The sequence below is a fragment of the Theropithecus gelada genome, chromosome 18, assembly GCF_003255815.1.
Source record: "Theropithecus gelada isolate Dixy chromosome 18, Tgel_1.0, whole genome shotgun sequence".
Classification (NCBI taxonomy): Eukaryota; Metazoa; Chordata; class Mammalia; order Primates; family Cercopithecidae; genus Theropithecus; species Theropithecus gelada.
Window position 1 is genome coordinate 2980588 of NC_037686.1, and position 18383 is coordinate 2998970.

The 18383-nt window shown below is 40.9% G+C and overlaps 1 protein-coding gene across 1 annotated transcript in view; it reads right to left on the reverse strand.

Annotated features, from left to right (window-relative positions):
* Positions 1 to 6208: 6208 nt before the first annotated feature.
* Positions 6209 to 18383, reverse strand: part of NAPG (NSF attachment protein gamma) — a 25621-nt gene continuing 13446 nt past the window's right edge. The window contains exons 6-12 of the mRNA XM_025365051.1: positions 16860 to 16969; positions 16679 to 16745; positions 16334 to 16404; positions 10156 to 10234; positions 8198 to 8277; positions 7456 to 7585; positions 6209 to 6636 (exon numbers count right to left, since the gene is read on the reverse strand). Coding sequence (XP_025220836.1) covers positions 6493 to 6636; positions 7456 to 7585; positions 8198 to 8277; positions 10156 to 10234; positions 16334 to 16404; positions 16679 to 16745; positions 16860 to 16969 — 681 coding nt within the window. The 3' untranslated portion in view covers positions 6209 to 6492. The remainder of the gene's footprint in view (positions 6637 to 7455; positions 7586 to 8197; positions 8278 to 10155; positions 10235 to 16333; positions 16405 to 16678; positions 16746 to 16859; positions 16970 to 18383) is intronic.

Below are 18383 nucleotides of genomic sequence, written 5' to 3' on the forward strand. Positions count from 1 at the left end.
TCAGATGGTGGGACGTGCGGGGGCTATGCACGTCAGCACGGGGCCACTCAGCAGCGGGGTAAACTCTCTGTGCCCCTCTGTAATGAAATAAACTGCACTCCTGCCAGGACGGTGTGGAGCAAATGAAATAGCGTATGCACGTGACCGCATCAGACAGACAGACAAGAAGAGCAGAAAGACTGCAGAAGCCAGGACAGAGGACCCAGAGTCAAGGGCTTCTCACCCCAACTACTTCCTGCCTCTTTCTCTGCCCTGGACTTCCCAGTTTCAGCCCCACAAATTGTGTAGTAAGAGTCAAGTGATGTCCAAATCCTGGGCTGTTCTTTACATGCTCAGGCCCTGAACCTTCACTTAACGATGCCACTTCTGCAAGGATGCTCCCCAGCCAGCCAGGCACTGCACCTGATGTTCCCCACAATACGGTTTACTACTTGGATCACGATTAAGAGAAATGTTGAGATTTGACAGAAAAATTTTAAGTATGAGACACGAAAAAACAAAGGGAGGAAGAAATCTCAGTGACAGAGACCCTGATTTCAATCTTCCTCGATGTTCCCACTCCTTAGTGCAGGAAAATCTGAGACCTGAGATTACCCAGGATGAAAGCCATAGCATCTGAGCTAGGAAGCCAGCCAGTCCGAACCAGGCTGCTTAATTTTTAACAACCAATTGCTTACATTCCTATTTAAAAATCAAATTGAAAGCTCAAACTCCAAGTTGGCCTACTGTTGTTTTTCATTTCACATAAATGACAGAAAACCAAGAAGCCAGTTTAAACAGTATCTCCTGTTAGGAATATTAACATCAAAAACATTCAGAATAAATTAATTCCTCTGAGTTTGTTTACTCACCTGAAAAACGAGGGTAAGAGAATGACTGTCAGGGCTACATGTAATAATATGGTGAAGCCACCTGAATGTGTGTGACAGGGTAACAGTGACTGCTGTAGGATTGACTATATTGTTTTCCACTAAAATTCTATAATGAGAATTAGAAAAAGTTAATCAAAATAACTTCTGATTGACCTCAAATGCTTTAAGATATAAGCAGATTGTATAATCCCTAGCATAGCTGGTGGTTCTCCTCTCCCTTCTGGTCCACAGGCCCCCAAAGGCTCTGGCCCCTTTATGATGTGGTGAATGACTATAGGTCAGGTGTCTCACTTCTGGGATGAGCAGCACATTGATGGTACAAGACCATCTTGAGTTCCTTTCTCTTATCACTGGGATCTGTGGTCCCTTGTTCTGCCCTGAGAGCAGCAGACATGGGGCAGAGCTGACCTGTGTGGACACGTGGCATGAATGGAAATGAGCCTTTGTCATGTTAAACCAGAGATCTGAGGCTTATTACTGCAGCATAACACAGTCCCATCCTGACCGACCAACTTTTTATGAAGTCATACCTTCCCTGTAATGAGGCCATCGTATCTATAGTGGTGATTGTTCCATTAAGTTTATCAATATAAAGCCTACTGAATTATGAATTTATCAGTATGACTACTAAATTGTGGCCTAAAATCCATGAAATATGAAAAGACATGGGAACCAACTGAACCAGTAATAAAGATACTTCAATCCAAATCAAGTAGGGGAAGATAGTGCCTTCAACCTGATTGTAGGTGCAGAATTCTTTCTATCCAAATCTCACTACAAAATGTTAAAGTAGGTTACAAAAAACCATAATAATAAACCCAAGGATGAAGACTTTAAAATGCCATGGTCCACTGCTTTGTGAACTGAACTCTAAGCTGAAAGGCACAGTCCTGGTGTGCCCCACTGACATGGTACAAAAGCTAAAGTGAAAAAGAAGGCCGACCATGCTCACCTGCGTATACACAGAATCTCCTGCAAGAACTTAGCACTCACAGCACACATCTCAGTCTTTGCACTCCAACTGTGCTGTGGTCCCAACAGCATTTTGGCCCTCCCAAGAAGGTAAATTTGTTCTTCTTATTTGGCTAAATTAAATGATTTACCCTGGGTTAAGCAGAGAAATAAGTATTTCATATTGATAAAGTCAACTTCAGTGATAATACTTTCTAGTTATGTTTAGGAATAAATTTTATGATCGTTATGATAATCTGTGCAGGTTTACATTTAAGGTTCTTAAAACATTTAACAAAATCTTACATATTCCCCTTTTGATTTTCAATGTTTAATTGTGATTGAGAATTTTTCACAAACAGTATTTGAAAATCTGAAAGCTCAAATTACCATATGTGTAATGTTGGATTTACTAGCTTTATAAGGATTACTTCAGTACTTAGAAAAATTTTTTAGGCCGGGCACGGTGGCTCAAGCCTGTAATCCCAGCACTTTGGGAGGCCGAGACGGGCGGATCACGAGGTCAGGAGATCGAGACCATCCTGGCTAACACGGTGAAACCCCGTCTCTACTAAGAAATACAAAAAATAGCCGGGCGAGGTGGCGGGCGCCTGTAGTCCCAGCTACTCGGGAGGCTGAGGCCAGAGAATGGCGTGAACCCGGGAGGCGGAGCTTGCAGTGAGCTGAGATCCGGCCACTGCACTCCAGCCTGGGCTACAGAGCGAGACTCCGTCTCAAAAAAAAAAAAAAAAAAAAAAAAAAAATTTTAAAGTTTTAAGGCTGTTTAAATTAGGCCCCTTGAAAAATTTAAGAGAGTCAGATATTAAAAAAAACCTGTAAAGGTAATGTAACTCTATGGGAGCTAATAAGCCAAGTTTGTGAAGTGGAGGTAATTATCTGACGGCATTTTATTCAGGTCCTTGAGTATTAATTAAAAGCCATGTAAGTTGTTTCTGTGCACAAAACCTCGTTAGAATAAAAACAATCGAGTGGAAAGTTTGTTTTCCTTTTTTAAAATTGGTGTTTGCCTCAGTCCTTTTTACTTACAAGATGTTTTTAATGTCCTTAAATTTAACTCATCACATTAAAGTCATTATTGACCCTTTCTTGATGAGTCGAATGAAAGCAATGTGGGGGGTGACAGCGGAAGGTGGACTTTGGTTATCCTTGCTGGCTATCTCCTCTTGCTACTACAAACACAATAGTGATCACAAACCACATTCTAGACACTCCAAGGTGTCCTGGAAGAAATACAAAATCACACGATGTCCGACAGCCACTCCTTCTGCATTCTTTCTTACTCCAACTTCTCCTGAATCCAGGTATCAAATTATATTATTAATTTCCATTCCACGAAAGACAGGGATAATATTACATAGCTAGCATCCAATAAATGTCTGATTGTAAGTAAATCTGCCAGTAATTAAGGTGCTAATTATGTAAACAATTTCACATCAGTTCTCTTAGCCTCCTAATCATATATGGTTTTATCTCACTTAACCCAATCAAATCTTGGAAGATGTATTAGTCTTCCATCTCACCAAACAGCAGTATATTAAAGTATTACAATAACTGAATGACTGGTATTTTACCTTCCCAAAGGTACCTTACTCCCAAAGAGCAGAAAAGACAACTGCAGATAACAAAATACTGTCCTTGTAAAATAATGCTGAAGTCATATAATTAAGAGAATGTGTCCCTGGAAAAAAGAAAATTAACAAGCTAAACAAAATAAATAATACAAAGAATAATCATATTTACATAGTTTCAGGTTTTATTTTCATAATTATCTTCCTATAGAAGCAATACTCTGCATTTCCATAACAACACATTTAATACTCTACTCATCAGAGTTGGAAAAAATAGGAATAAAGCAGATTCCATACACGAATACCATACTCTGCATATGTACAAATAAATTCAATATATTAAATCTATTTTGTAGGTGGACTTCACTTACAACGTAACAGAATGTTGAATAGTAGATTCTGAGCATATTCATGCAGACTTCCACTTTGGTGAAAGCGATGACAGTGGAGTTTTGGAAGACAATTCTCGTAAACACCAAGTTTTACACTTTGGACTATGCTCTCAAGATAGAAACTTATGTGAGTGGAAAAAGAAAATGTATAAATGTGAACCAAATATTCTTTACCACATAGAATAACCCTGACAACAAAGAATATCCCCAAGTCCTGGTTATCCAGTCCTCAATGGGGGCAGGAAGGGTGAAGGAGGCTGCCCTTGGACACAGCCTTCTGTGTGGTTTAAAGCCCAGCTGCGCTGCTGCTACAGAATGCACTTCATCATCACCTTTTTAAAAAAAAGTTTTCAGTACATGAGACAACTTTTTTCCCCCAAGACTTTAAGGGTAATATGATCTATAAATAAATAGTCTACAATACCTTTAAAGTATTGCCAAATCTGTTTAAACAGATTACTGATTAGCTCAAATGAGCATTAATGTAAGACACCAGAAGTTTCTGATTGGATCTAAAGGATACAAGCTGCAATGATGGGATCTTTGAAACACTGCAATGTCCTTAAATGCAAATGTCTACACATAGCTTGTTCATAGTTAATCCCAATATCATTAATAAAAATGAGCTGCTACCTGAAGAACTATGCCAATAAATTAAGGAAGAAAAACATTAAATTTATTAGCGTTTTGTATCAGACCTAAAATAAAGACCGTATACCAACATTCACGCACCCAAGACCACCTCCCAAAGGAGGATGTTATTCTGTCTAAGCTCTCCCACAGAACTAATTGTGACTAAAATCACTTCTGATATTCCACCTTGGTGTTTTCAGAAAGTCTAGCAAAATCAAGCATCCTATACTTAAATAAGTTATGACTCTAAAGGAGACAGAGACGGGGCATGAATAAGCAGGAAATTTCTTCGGCAGCGTGTACCTGCAGAATGCACACTACTGGTGTTTGCAGCCTCTTTCCAATTAACAGATTATGAGATAGGTCTAAGCCACACAGGGTGATAAAGGAATGTTTCGAAAACAGCATTTTAGGAAATAACTACAAAGGATATCAATATATTAGCAGTGCGGTGTTTTAAATATGTCTTTCTAAAACGATTCTTCCCTTTCAGCTAAGTTTTCATAGTACATAGCATTTTCTTTTTCTTTTTTTTTTTTTTTTGAGACAGAGTCTCACTCTGTCGCCCAGCCTGCAGTGCAGCGAGTGGCATGATCTCGGCTCACTGCAAGCTCTGCCTCCCGGGTTTACGCCATTCTCCTGCCTCAGCCTCCCAAGTAGCTGGGACTACAGGTGCCCGCCACCATGCCCGGCTAATTTTTTTGGTATTTTTAGTAGAGACTAGGGGTTTCACCATGTTAGCCAGGATGGTCTCGATCTCCTGACCTCGTGATCTGCCGACCTCGTGATCTGCCAGCCTCGGCCTCCCAAAGTGCTGGGATTACAGGCATGAGCCACCGCGCCTGGCCTATATAGCATTTTCCATGTCAACTTAAGACGGAGTTACAATAAAACAAACCAAATTATTTTGGAGGGAAGAAATATATCTGTATTAGATTGATGGAAACATTACCTCATTCTTACAAGGTTAGAAAGATATTCGTAGGCTGGGTAAGGGGGCTTATGTCTACAATCCCAGCACTTTGGGAGGCCAAGACAGGCAGATGGCTTGAGCTTAGGAGTTTGAGAATAGCCTGTGCAACATGGAGCAACCCCATCTCTACAAAAAATAGCAAAAAAAAAATAAAAAAATAAAAAATAAAAAAATTAGCCTGGCATGGTGGTGCATGCCTGTAGTCCCAGCTACTCGGGACTGAGGTGGCAGAATCACCTGAGTCCAGGAGAGGCTGCAGGGAGCTGTGATCGCACCACTGCACTCCCGCCTGGGCAACAAAGTGAGACCCTTAAAAAAACAACAAAACCCCCGAAGGTATTCATTACCCATGAGCTCCTATTTGGTCAAGAACCAAGTAGATTTGAAGACAGTCACTGTATGTACTTTTTAGATAGAAGAAATACCCACACTTCAGAGAGGACTGAAGATATTTATAGAATCACTTTAATACGCTACCTTCAAAATTTTTCAAACTCATAATAAGAGCTTAAATCCATCTTTTATTGGGCTAAATAATATTGTAAGGCTCAAAATAACTTCCTGTCTCCATCTCATCTCTGAAAAGACTTGATAATTTAAATGTATCTAACATCATGGGGGTAAATTTCCTTTCCAAAACAAATTTTAAAATAATTTTTTATCAGTAAACATCACTTTTAGCAGCAATTATTAAGTAAAATGTAAAAAACAATTCACTAACAGTAACTTACAAGCGTCCAAGAGAGAAGAATACCTATGCTTATTACCCCTTTTGTTTAGAACATAATTTATGTATAATTTGGCTTGCAAATTTTTTCATCAACTATATTAAAACATAGTCCATTTTCTGTAAATTCCTGCTGGTGTCTTAGAAAAGCTCTTATGGAAAGAAAAAGATATGCTTCACAGGTAGTGGATACAATGAGTGATTTGGGGAGATGGTAACTAAAGATCCTAAGTCTTTATTAGGATCCAACATGACTGTAATGAAGTACGTATATCCCTAATCTATTCCCAAGTCCTTGAAATGGCATGTCAGGATTTTTACCTTTGTTTCCCTTTTCTTTTCAGCAAGCAAAATACTAGCATAGTCCTCCTGAGTATTCGTCTTCCTCTTCATCAGCAGCTGTGGCAGTGACACCATCAGGCTTGGCCTGTGGTGTTGCGGGTGATTTCTTCTTGATTCCCCCTCCTGGAACCACCAAACTCAGGCCCAGCTTAGCATACTGTCAACAACAGAGCATGTTCTTAAAAGCTGGATAACTAGAATCCCGACACGTTTTACTCAGCTCTAAAAAGACAGCCTGGCTCTCCGCCCTCATGACCACCAATTCTACCATTCAGATGGAAAACAAAACCCAGTAACGCTGTTCTCCAGATGCCTCATGGCCACGGTGGGGCAGGTACACAACTAGTAAAAGTATCAATTATAATTTCTTAATTAAAACAGGTACTTACAAATCCACTGAAAAAATAGAACAAATAGAAACTTATAGTCCTGGTTCACTTTACATGCAAGGCATCACGTGAGGATGTTTCTCACACACTGACTAATGTATTCCTCACAACAGTCCAGCAAGACAGGTACTAGGGGCTTCATTTTACAAATGAATTAACTGAGGTTTAGAGATAATTAGTGACCTGCAACACGTAGCTAGTCATCACGGATTCCCACAAGTCTACTGAATTACAAAGGCCACTACAGAATGGGTCTCTTTCAGACAGTCCGTCTAAAAGAAACGAGTAAAAGCAACCTATGCAGGACAACAGATAGAGGAAAAGTTGAGAAATAAGTTTGAATTTTAAAATATGTATATGGTCAACAGTTAAGACGGGTGAGTAAATGGCTATAAACCACACAACTACCATCTATTTTATCTAAATCTATGGTGAAATTCAATGCAAGTGGTCAGTTTCCTTATGAGTAGTAGTTTGAGAAGAAAAAAAGAGGTAGGAAAAAATCTCTTAAGTACACGGGTAAAAATCTCACTAGAAACCTTTCTTTCAAGAGAAAAGACGAAAGCTACGCAAACAGGTCCACTTACATCATTGTCCATGTACTTGAAAAGCGGTGAGTTGCAGACATCTGACACTTGATCTTGGTCCTGCTGGTCATAACCTTCAAGAAGCTGTTCCAGCGCAGCACAGTCTTCGCTGCCATTGAACCCGGGGATGCTGCAGTAAGCACAAATCACACGCCTTCACCTTCTCCTTAAAAGAACACAACTCAGGCAGGGATGATTCTGCCCCTGGCATGTGACAATGTCTGGAGACATTCTGGTACTTAAAAGTGTGGGAATGCTAGTGGCATCTAGAGGGCAGAGACCGGGGATCCCACTAACCAGCCTGCAGTGCACGGGACAGGCCCGACCACAAAGAATCATCCAGCCCAAATGTTAACAGTGTTGAGATTAAGACTGCTCATGTTAAACACTAAGAAAATCCCTCATTTTGATTTCTGTAACATACAATCTGAGAATTTTTTTCTCCTTTTTCTTATTCTTTTTTTCTTAGAAGGCAAATAAAGCAAAATGACTAAAATGACTAAAGTCATTCACTTCCATGGAGGTCCCCAAGAAAAAAATACAGGAAAGGAAACAAACAAACAAACAAACAAAAAACAAAACGTGTAAAATGCCCACTGTAAAAGATGAAATGGTAGACGAGCACTCCTAAGATGTAGAAATAACAGTCTCATGGCCAGGAACATTTGTCCTAGCAGCAATCTTAGTTGTAGAAACAGAAGTGCTAACACTGCAAGTCAAGAGGGCCCAGACAACGTCTTACCTATAGCTCTCCCGGACACATCTTTCTGCAGCTACATAGTCATTTCTGTGTAGATGAACTAAGACTTGAGCAATTGTTTTCTAAAACAAAAGAGAGGATCATGGTCAAATTTATATCTGTTTAATAAAGTCAGTATCCTGGCAGTATTAAAAACACCTGGAGTTTAACTTTCAGAGTCTGTGTTTGTATAAATAGAGATTTATAAATGCTATAGTAACTTCTACGGGACACCCGAGGGGAAATACCCTAGAAGAGTACTTTCCCAACTCTCATGTCCTGGGATTTGGCTGCTTGGGGCAAGTCTGGGATTCACCCATTTCTAACAAGTTCCAGGGGGCACTCTTACTACTGGTCTGGGGACCACACTTTGACACAAGCCTTAGCTCACAACCATGTTTTAAAGAGAATCTCTTTCAAATATCTACACAGATTCAAGCTTGAAAAGTGAATAAAAAAGAAGAGGGGGGTGACCATAATTCCACAATGATACTTAGAATCTTTAAAAAGAAACTAGGAAAAAGATGTATGAGTGAAAACTTCAGATAACAGAAACAATGATAGTATTGATAAGTCAACGATAAAAGCAGTAATAAGATCAAGGATATGACTGATAAATTATTGGCAAAATAGGTCTTTATGAAGTATTTTTCCATCTTTTTGATCTGTATTGTTTAGGTAACTTTTACTGATTTATCTTCAAATTCACAAAGTCTTCCTTCTGTCATCTCTGAGATTAAGCTTATCCAGTATTTTATTTCAATCATGTATTTTCCAGTCCTAAAATTCCCATTTAGTTCATTTTTATAGTTTCTATAAAAACATTTTTTCCTATAAAAAACAACAGGTCCTCTTTTCTATTCATTTCAATTGTCTTTATCTTTACCTCGTGAAGCAACTGTAAGTCTTTATGTGATAATGCCAAAAACCCTGGTCACTGCTGGGTTGCCATCAGTTGTCTTTTCTCCTGAAAACTGGTCATATTTCCAGGTTCTTACATGTTAATTCTGGACTGTACTGTGAATGTGATGCTGCACGGCCTCTGTTTAATTTTCAGGAGAGTATGGATGTTTTCAGCAGGCAATCACCCCAGTTAGGTTCAGACTACATGTGGTGCCTTGTTTTTGGTGGATGGAAGTTCTACACTCAGTTCAAATCCTTTGCTATGTGGCCTTGGGCCTGTTCCATGCATAAGCCCTTCAGAGGGCAGGGCGACACTTCGACGGTGATGAGATCTTAGCTCTCCAACCTCTGCACTGCACTGCTACTTTGGTGCCTGTCTCAGTACAGCTGAAGAGTAAGCCCAAGACCTGTGTGGGCCACATCCACACTCTGGGGACTCCGTTTCCAGCTCTCTCCTTTCTGGAATTTTCTCCTTTCTCTCTAGCTCATTTTCCTAGTTCCTCTGGCAAAAGAGACTGGGGTCCTTGTGGCGTTTTATCAACCTGAGCCATCATCACAGTGCAGCTCCATGCCTGGGCACAAGCTTGGAGCAAAGAAAAAGGAGAGGAAAACAATGGGACCTCTTCTCCCAGTGCTGGTTAGAAAGGCGGGGTTCCTTTTGGAGTTTTCACTGTTGCAGCCTTTGCTGCCCAGCTCCACAACTGCGGGCTTCTCTCATGGCAGGGCAATGCTGCAAGACGAAATGGAAAAAACCCCCGAGAAACTCACTCCCACGGTGGTGGTTTCTCCAAGTGTTTGCTCCTCTCATTAGTCTGTTTTTATTTACTTTTCAGAGTTCAAGGGTGGTTGCTTTTGTATTTTATCCAGTAGTTTAGTTGTAATCAGCAGAGAGAAAAGCTGCAGTGGGCTTACTCTATCTTGGTCAAAAATAGAGGCCCAGGAAGTATTATTTTACAAAAACATAGAAACAGCCATAGAATCCTTTCTTAGGTACTTATTCATACCAGTATAAAAAATCATCTAATGTAACACCAAAAACAAACACTTTCAAAGAATACCTTATAACAAGTTGGATAATTCTCAATTTCCTTATAAATATTTTTTTCTTTCTGAATAGAGAGTGCCGCCTCATCAAACCTAAAATGAAACACAGAAATGTGAAACAAGCAGGTCTAAATGATCGATAGCAGAGGTGCCCTGAGAAATGTGCTTGACATCATAGACTGCAGAGACACCCGGAGGACAGGCAGTGTTAGCAGCTGCCCCAGGACCCAGGTTTCCACACGCTCTGCTCATTTGGCTTGCCTTTCAAATGTCTGACCGCCCACTTTCAGGCTGCACGGTGACAGAAAAAGCAAAGAACTCAAGGATGGGTTAGGTCAAATGGGGAGTTTGAAGCTTGGTAAGGACTGTCCAATAATGAGTATCACAACTTCTTTGTGATACGTATTTGAGACGATCTTCGATTAAATCACCCAAGATTTCTTTCCGCCTGACTGAAAGAACATCCTGACACCCAAGGCACTCAGTACCTTCCCCCAACTGTGTCCCTCCATCACATTCTCGCTGCTGCCCCAGTGGCCCTAGCAAGCTCTGAAGTGCCTAAAAGGGCAGCACTGAGGGGTGGCAAGTCAGAGACCTAAACAAAAGCCTTCCTGCATCTTCAATCTTCAACATTCATCTTTTCCACTGACCCTCATACATTCTCCTTTTCTTCCATTTTGCCTAATGGCAGAATGAAGATGAAAGCAAGGAAAGGGGTCACCAAAACTTTTTCCCCAAACCCTCCAGGCCCTTACCCCTTTTTCACTCCCCCAGCCCTAATTCCATCAAACCCTAATTGAATCCTCCCCTCCCTGCAAAGCTGTAGTATACTCCAAATGCCAGGACTCCCTGAGTAGTACAACTTGAGACTGAGTGAAATGCACGGTCTGTAGCCATTGCTGTCATCCCAATATGAGTTCAAGGTTATGGCAGCAACTACCAAGGGTCTGGGCATTGGGAATATACACAACCAACAGCCAAAAGGGGCAAGAGTCTGTACTATCGGGATTCAAAGAGAGGTAAGTGGTATTATAACCCAAAATAAAAATACAAAAATGTTATGCTATATGATTTTTTTTTTTTTTTTTTGAGACAGAGTCTCACTCTGTTGCCCAGGCTGGAGTGCAGTGGCGTGATCTCGGCTCCCCACAACCTCTGCCTCCTGGGTTCAAGCGATTCGCCTGCCTTAGCCTCCCAAGTAGCTCGGATTACTGGCGCCTGCCACCACGCCCAGCTAATTTTTGTAGTTTTAATAGAGATGGGGTTTTGCCATGTTGGCCAGGCTGGTCTCGAACTCCTGACTTCAGGTGATCCACCCGCCTTGGCCTCCCAAAGTGCTGGGATTACAAGTGTGAGCCACTGCACCCAGCTTATGTGTTATCTTTTTAAAAATAGTTGCATGTATACAGACACACACACCACACACACAGTGGCTTGGCTTATGCTATTATGGCTACTTACATCATGAGTTAAACTGAATCTTTATGGGATGCACCCTGGTAACTTAGTGCCTTATAAAATAACACTCAGAGAAGAAATGCGTTCTGAATTTCCACAGGTCAACTTGATAAAGTTTTGGAACAAAGTCAATTTATAAACTGGGTTTGGCAGCAGAATTCTAAGAGTGCTCCCAATTCTTGCCCCTTGGAAACATTTCCTGCATAATCCCCCTTTAAGTGTAGGTGTGACCCTCGGAATACGATGGGCCATCCTGTGATTAGGACACAAAGGGCCCTTCCTTAAGTTAGAGGCCAGAAATCAGAGTGATGCGCTCCCGATGCCTCCAATCAGCAGCAAACTGCCATGCTGTGAACCACCAAGGGGGGCACATGGCCAGGAACTGAAGGCGAACTCAAAGCTGAGAACAGTTCCTGGCCAATAGGCAACAGGAAAACAGGAATCTCTTTCACACAGCTGCAAGGAAATCAATTCTGCCAACAATCAATGAGCTTGGAAAAGGACCCAAGCCTCCGGTGAGATCACAGCCCGCTCTGACACCTTGATTTCAGCCTGGTGAGACCCTAGCTCTGCTACCTAGCTATACTAGGATCGAGCTACACCGTATCCAGACTTCTGGCCTTGTGAAACTGTGAGCTAATTAGTGAGTACTGTTTTAAGTTGCTAAGTTTGTAGCAATTTGCTATGCAGAAATACAAAATTAATGCAAGGCAGACTACAGCTAAATGTATCTATATTACTTATAATTGTGACCCTGAGCTTATAACAGATACTGTTTTATAAAATAAATTACATCAGAATATTCTGTGCCCACAGTGTCCAGATTATATCATTCTATTAGCAATCTCAGTATTTTAAACTTTTCATATATTTAACTATAAAGGGTGCATTCTTTACACATAAACTGTTTATTTCCTTGACATAATAATAGCATTTCTATGTGCTAACATATACTTACCTAACAAAAAAGCCAAGCACTTACATGAGTTTGTAGTTGAAAAAGTTGATCGACTTTGCTAAAAGGCCATGAAATTAGCATATAAAGCCATCTATTTTTAAATGTATCCAGAAAAGTATTAGTTACTTATTATAATGAAACACAGATGATTTCAACTTTCCCCTCAGGTAATACTCAATATTCCCAACAAAATGACAAGAATCTGGTTTTGCTGAAAAAAGAATAAATTGTTTTTATTTTCCCGAAATGAAACAAAACTGAAACCAGACAGAAGTTATGTGCAAATGGCAGAAAACTGTCACAGAACCTCATTCACCCCCAAGCTTTCAACAGTCACCTTCCTCACCACAACTCAAACTCCTCCTCTGGCCCCAACTATTTCCTGAACTCCAAAACCTATTTCTACCTACCTACAGAAATGTCGAGTTTATGTGTCATATTCCCAACGAAGTTTATGATCATCACCAAGAAGTCTGTGTCTATATTCCTTATCTGTTATTAATGGCACCATGGGCAGAACAGTTACGCAAGACAGAAACCCAGTGATTCTCCTTAATAGCACACACCCCACCCCTGAACATATACACACCCAGCCCTCCCTGTGTTTAGGATCTAGTGACTGTCTCAGACAACTGGTGAGAAGCAGCTCTTTTCTTTGCTAACTGAATCTTCTAGGAGGGATTTGGGTTCACTGAGACCAGACACCTTGTCTCAGAGGTATAGACCTTCTCTCAGAGGCACAAGGTCATGATCAACTTGCTGCAAAGGCCTTTTCTATATATATATATTTTTTGAGATGGAGTCTCACTGCAACCTGCGCCTCCTGGGTTCAAGCGATTCTCCAGCCTCCTGAGTAGCTGGGATTATAGCTGTGTGCCATCACGCTCAGCCAATTTCTGTATTTTTAGTAGAGAAGGAATTTCACCATGTTGGCCAGGCTAATCTTGAACTTCTGACCTCAGGTGATCTGCCTGCCTCGGCCTCCCAAAATATTGTGATTACAGGCATGAGCCACGGCACCCAGCCTGGAAAGGCATTTTCTAAAAAGGAACAAGGGCACTGGCCTTGGACTGCCTTTAAGACCATCCCAGATGTAATCTAAATGAAACTCTGAATCACTTCTGAATTATGACTCTCCAGAACTGTGAGAAGCAAGATTAAATAGATCAACTTTGCTATACTAACATAAAAAGTTATACTAATTAAACAGATTAACTTTGCTATACTAACATAAAAAATATTAAATTAGGACATCTTACGGACTCATGTTAATGTAAACAGAAAAAAAAAAAACCCAATAAAGCAAAGTCATGAATAAAAGCCCTAGATTTATAAATGTGCCCTTTGAACACATCTACGCAGCATTCTCACTTCTGCTGCTCATTCAACTAGCATTCTCCCCTCTGCTGAGGCTTCGAAGAATCTAACTCAGTGCTTGCTTTAGAACAATAGCTTTCTTTAGATGTGTCCAAACTGACTGGCAACATTGGTAATGTTTTGAGGATGGTGGTGGCCCCCATCCCTAGCAGAGCTTTCTAAAGGAATATGCACAGGCAGCTGGAAAACATTCCTCACCTGACCTCCCCCAAAAGATCCTGGCCTCTTCCCTTTCCTGTGCTACTCCCTCTACCACACAGCTTTAGATAATCTACACCTTGAGAAACAAAAGCAAAGAAGATGTGGAAAGCAGAAATACTTCAGGGGAGCTGAGGCAGTGTGGACTCTCACACAGGGCTGTCCTCAACTTCTGCCCCTTCCTGCAACTTCACTTCCTCCACTTTCCATGGGGTCTTATAGTAAGGGGCTTAGCGCTCTAGAAAGGCACTGGGAGCCTTGTTGGGGAGCATTAGGAGGTGAGCACAGATGAGAAAGGAGGTAAACTACCTAAAACTTGCCTCCTGGCTGCCCTGAAAAGAATGAGGGACACTGTTTCTAAGACATGGGGCCCCTGCTCACAAATCAGAATCTGGGTATCACCTCACAGTTCAGCTATTCTGCCACAGTCATAGCGCCATCACCAAGAGCAGCTCTGCTGCTGTAACAAACACCTTCAGAAACTAAACTGAACCATTTTCAAGTTGGGAACTGTCAGAGTTAGCATTTCAGTCACTGATTTCTGGGAAGCAACAAGTAATAAGATGAATAAAGGTAATGACCCCGGACTGACATTTAAATTAAACTTTGCTTCATGATTAAAGTCCTAATTTAAAAACAAAATGAAATTTCTATTCCATTTAGACCAAAAAAAAAAAACCAAAAAAACCAAAAAAAACAAAACAACCTACTCAGTGAAGGAAGTTCCTATAAACAAAGTAGTCTATCTAAATGAGATTAACAGTTAATTCTAGATTAATTTATTCTCATGTTACTCTAGACTGGTTTAAATTATATTTCAGAATCTGCAGTCTTCATGAAGAAAAAATTTAATTCAGTCTCAGAAAGGACAGATTCATCAGTCATTTCTATTTTGATTCCTTGACACATGAAATGGATCTTGTGTCTTTTCTGTTACTGGGAAGCTTTGGGCAAATTTCAATTAAGATATCTGCAGACCTACAACCTCCTAAAGATGTTTATCTTAAATACTATTGAGACAGAATTTTATTTTTTATTTATTTTTATTTATTTTTATTTTTTTATTTTTTTGAGACAGAGTCTTGCTCTGTGCCCCAGGCTGGAGTGCAGTGGCGCGATCTCGGCTCACTGCAAGCTCCGTCCCCCCAGGTTCACGCCATTCTCCTGCCTCAGCCTCCCGAGTAGCTGGGACTACAGGCACCCGCCACCTTGCCCGGCTAATTTTCTTGTATTTTTAGTAGAGACGGGGTTTCACCATGTTAGCCAGGATGGTCTCGATCTCCTGACCTCGTGATCCGCCCGTCTCGGCCTCCCAAAGTGCTGGGATTACAGGCTTGCGCCACCGCGCCCAGCGAGACAGAATTTTATTAATGAAAGAAACTGCTTACTAAAAGTAAACTGAGATAAAGTAAAAAAACAAAAGGAAATCCCAATAGATTTTTAGCTTTCTGAGGTTCACACAAGCTTTTTGTGCTTCAGGTCATATGTTGAAAGGTAAATATTGTATTAATAATAGTATTTGTCAAGAACCTGTCAATTTTCATGGGTGTTTATGCATCTTTGTCATTTATTCTAATATTCTTATTTTTCCTTGAGAGAGGTATCATAACCCAACCAAATAACATGAAGAAAACTGTTCCCTCTCAGGTTGCTGAGCCAGGGTTCAACCAATAAAAGCACAGTGCATGATAAATTTGGGCATTACCCTTTCAAAAAACAGCAGATCTTTTAATATCTAATTCAGTGTGCCTACTGTCTAGTAAATGTTAATATTCTATTGTGTGCTCAAGCCTGTAATCCCAGCACTTTGGGAGGCCGAGACGGGCGGATCATGAGGTCAGGAGATCGAGACCATCCTGGCTAACACAGTGAAACCCCGTCTCTACTAAAAAATACAAAAGACTAGCCGGGCGAGGTGGCGGGCGCCTGTAGTCCCAGCTACTCGGGAGGCTGAGGCAGGAGAATGGTGTGAACCCAGGAGGTGGAGCTTGTAGTGAGCTGAGATCCGGCCACTGCACTCCAGCCTGGGCAAGAGAGCCAGACTCTGCCTCAAAAAAAAAAAAAAAAAAAAAATTCTATTGTGTGGCCTGGTGTGTCTACAGCTTATACCAAAAAATTAACAAGCTATCCCCCAAATGACTTTCCAGTTCCAAATGTGGATTCAAAGTATAAAGACACAGCAATAGTTTTTAAAGACATACCTACGTCCTCGTACTAGTAGTCTGGAGGCTTTTCCTAGTAATTCAACTGCCTGCCGTAAGCGCTCTTCATTCTGAAGGAATCAAAGACAAACAAGTGTTGGCTGCTTTAATGCTGAAATGTTTTTATCCCACAATATTTATTTTGTAAAGAAGTAATGGCACTGTATCAAGGGGGGAACACGAAAGCTGCTAGTCCGTTTCACTGCTCTCTAACAGAAAAGAAATATCGCGCAACTGTGAGCACGGAAAAGTTTTAAAAGTAGCCACTGCATTTCTCTATTTTCCTACATGTTATTAATCTGAACATTCTAAGTAATTAAAGAAAAAAATAAGATTCAAACTTACTTCAAACACATTAGCTGTCTGTTGATATAACTGTACAGCCTTCTCTGGATCAACATTTTCTATAAGCCTGAATTAGACAAGAAAATGTGACTCACATGAGAAATGGAAAGCTTGTTTTTCAAGGACTTCTTTAAAACAAAGACAAGACTTCTATGCAGAGCCTCGTCCATCTCACACTCACTTTCCAGCTCGCTCCAAGGCCATGGCTGCAGTGTCTGGGGTGCCGTTTTCTAGATACATCATGCTGGCTTTCTCAATTAGCTGAACGGCCTCTGGTAGCTTCTGCATCTCCTTTGGGCAAAGGATACGCACAGGTCAGAAAATGCATCCGTTAAAGAAAAACAGAGTTAACAATCTGAAATGCAATTTTTTTTAAGTTCTGGGATACATGTGCAGAACGTGCAGGTTTGTTACATAGGTATACATGTGCCATGGTGGTTTGCTGCACCTATCAACCCATCATCTAGGATTTAAGCCCCACATGCATTAGGTATTTGTCCCAGTGCTCTCCCTCCCCTTAATCCCCAGGACCCCGACAGGCCCCGGAGTGTAATATTCCCCTCCCTGTGTCCATGTGTTCTTGTAGTTCAATTCCCACTTAGAAGTGAGAACATGCGGGGTTTGATTTTCTGTTCCTGTGTTAGTTTGCTGAGAATGATGGCTTCCTTCCAGCTTCATCCATGTCCCTGCAAAGGACACGATCTCATTCTTTTTTACAGCTGCATAGTATTCCATAGTGTATATGTACCACATTTTCTTTATCCAGTCTATCACTGATGGGCATCTGGGTTGGTTCCATATCTTTGCTATTGTGAATGGTGCTACAATAAACATACGTGTGCATGTGTCTTTGTAGAATGATTTATGTTCCTTTGGGCATATGCCCAGTAATGGGATTGCTGGGACAAATGGTATTTCTGGTTCTAGATCCTTGAGGAATCGCCACACTGTCTTCCACAACGGTTTAACTAATTTACACTCCCACCAAGAGTATAAAAACTTTCCTATTTCTCCACAGCCTGGCCAGCATCTATTGCTTCCTGACTTCTTAATCATTGCCATTCCGACTGGCGTAAGATCTCATTGTGGTTTTGATTTGCATTTCTCTAATGATCAGTGATGAGGAGCTGTTTTTCATGTTTGTTGGCCACATGTCTTCTTTTTCTATAAGGAACTTAAATTTACAAGAAAAAAACAACCCCATCAAAGAGTGGGCAAACGATATGAAATGCAATTATTTTATCCCTAATTCCTGAAAGTAAATGACTCAAAAACATTGTATAGCAATAAATATATTTAAAATGAAATGCTTCACATGATTACTCTCCCAATCAAGCCTCATTAAACCCAATCAAAAAGGTACCAGGTAATTTCTACACAGAGTTCATCACCACTTCACAGACCTTTGGGAAATCTATGAAAACAGAAAAAAACCAAAAACCTTGCTCTTCACTGTTTTCTAAGCATTTCTTTATCTTTAACTATTTACCAAGTCCCTACGACATACAAGACCTCTGCCGGCCGGGCGCGGTGGCTCAAGCCTGTAATCCCAGCACTTTGGGAGGCCGAGGCGGGTGGATCACGAGGTCAGGAGATCGAGACCATCCTGGCTAACATGGTGAAACCCCGTCTCTACTAAAAATACAAAAAACTAGCCGGGCGTGGTGGCGGGCACCTGTAGTCCCAGCTACTCGGAGGCTGAGGC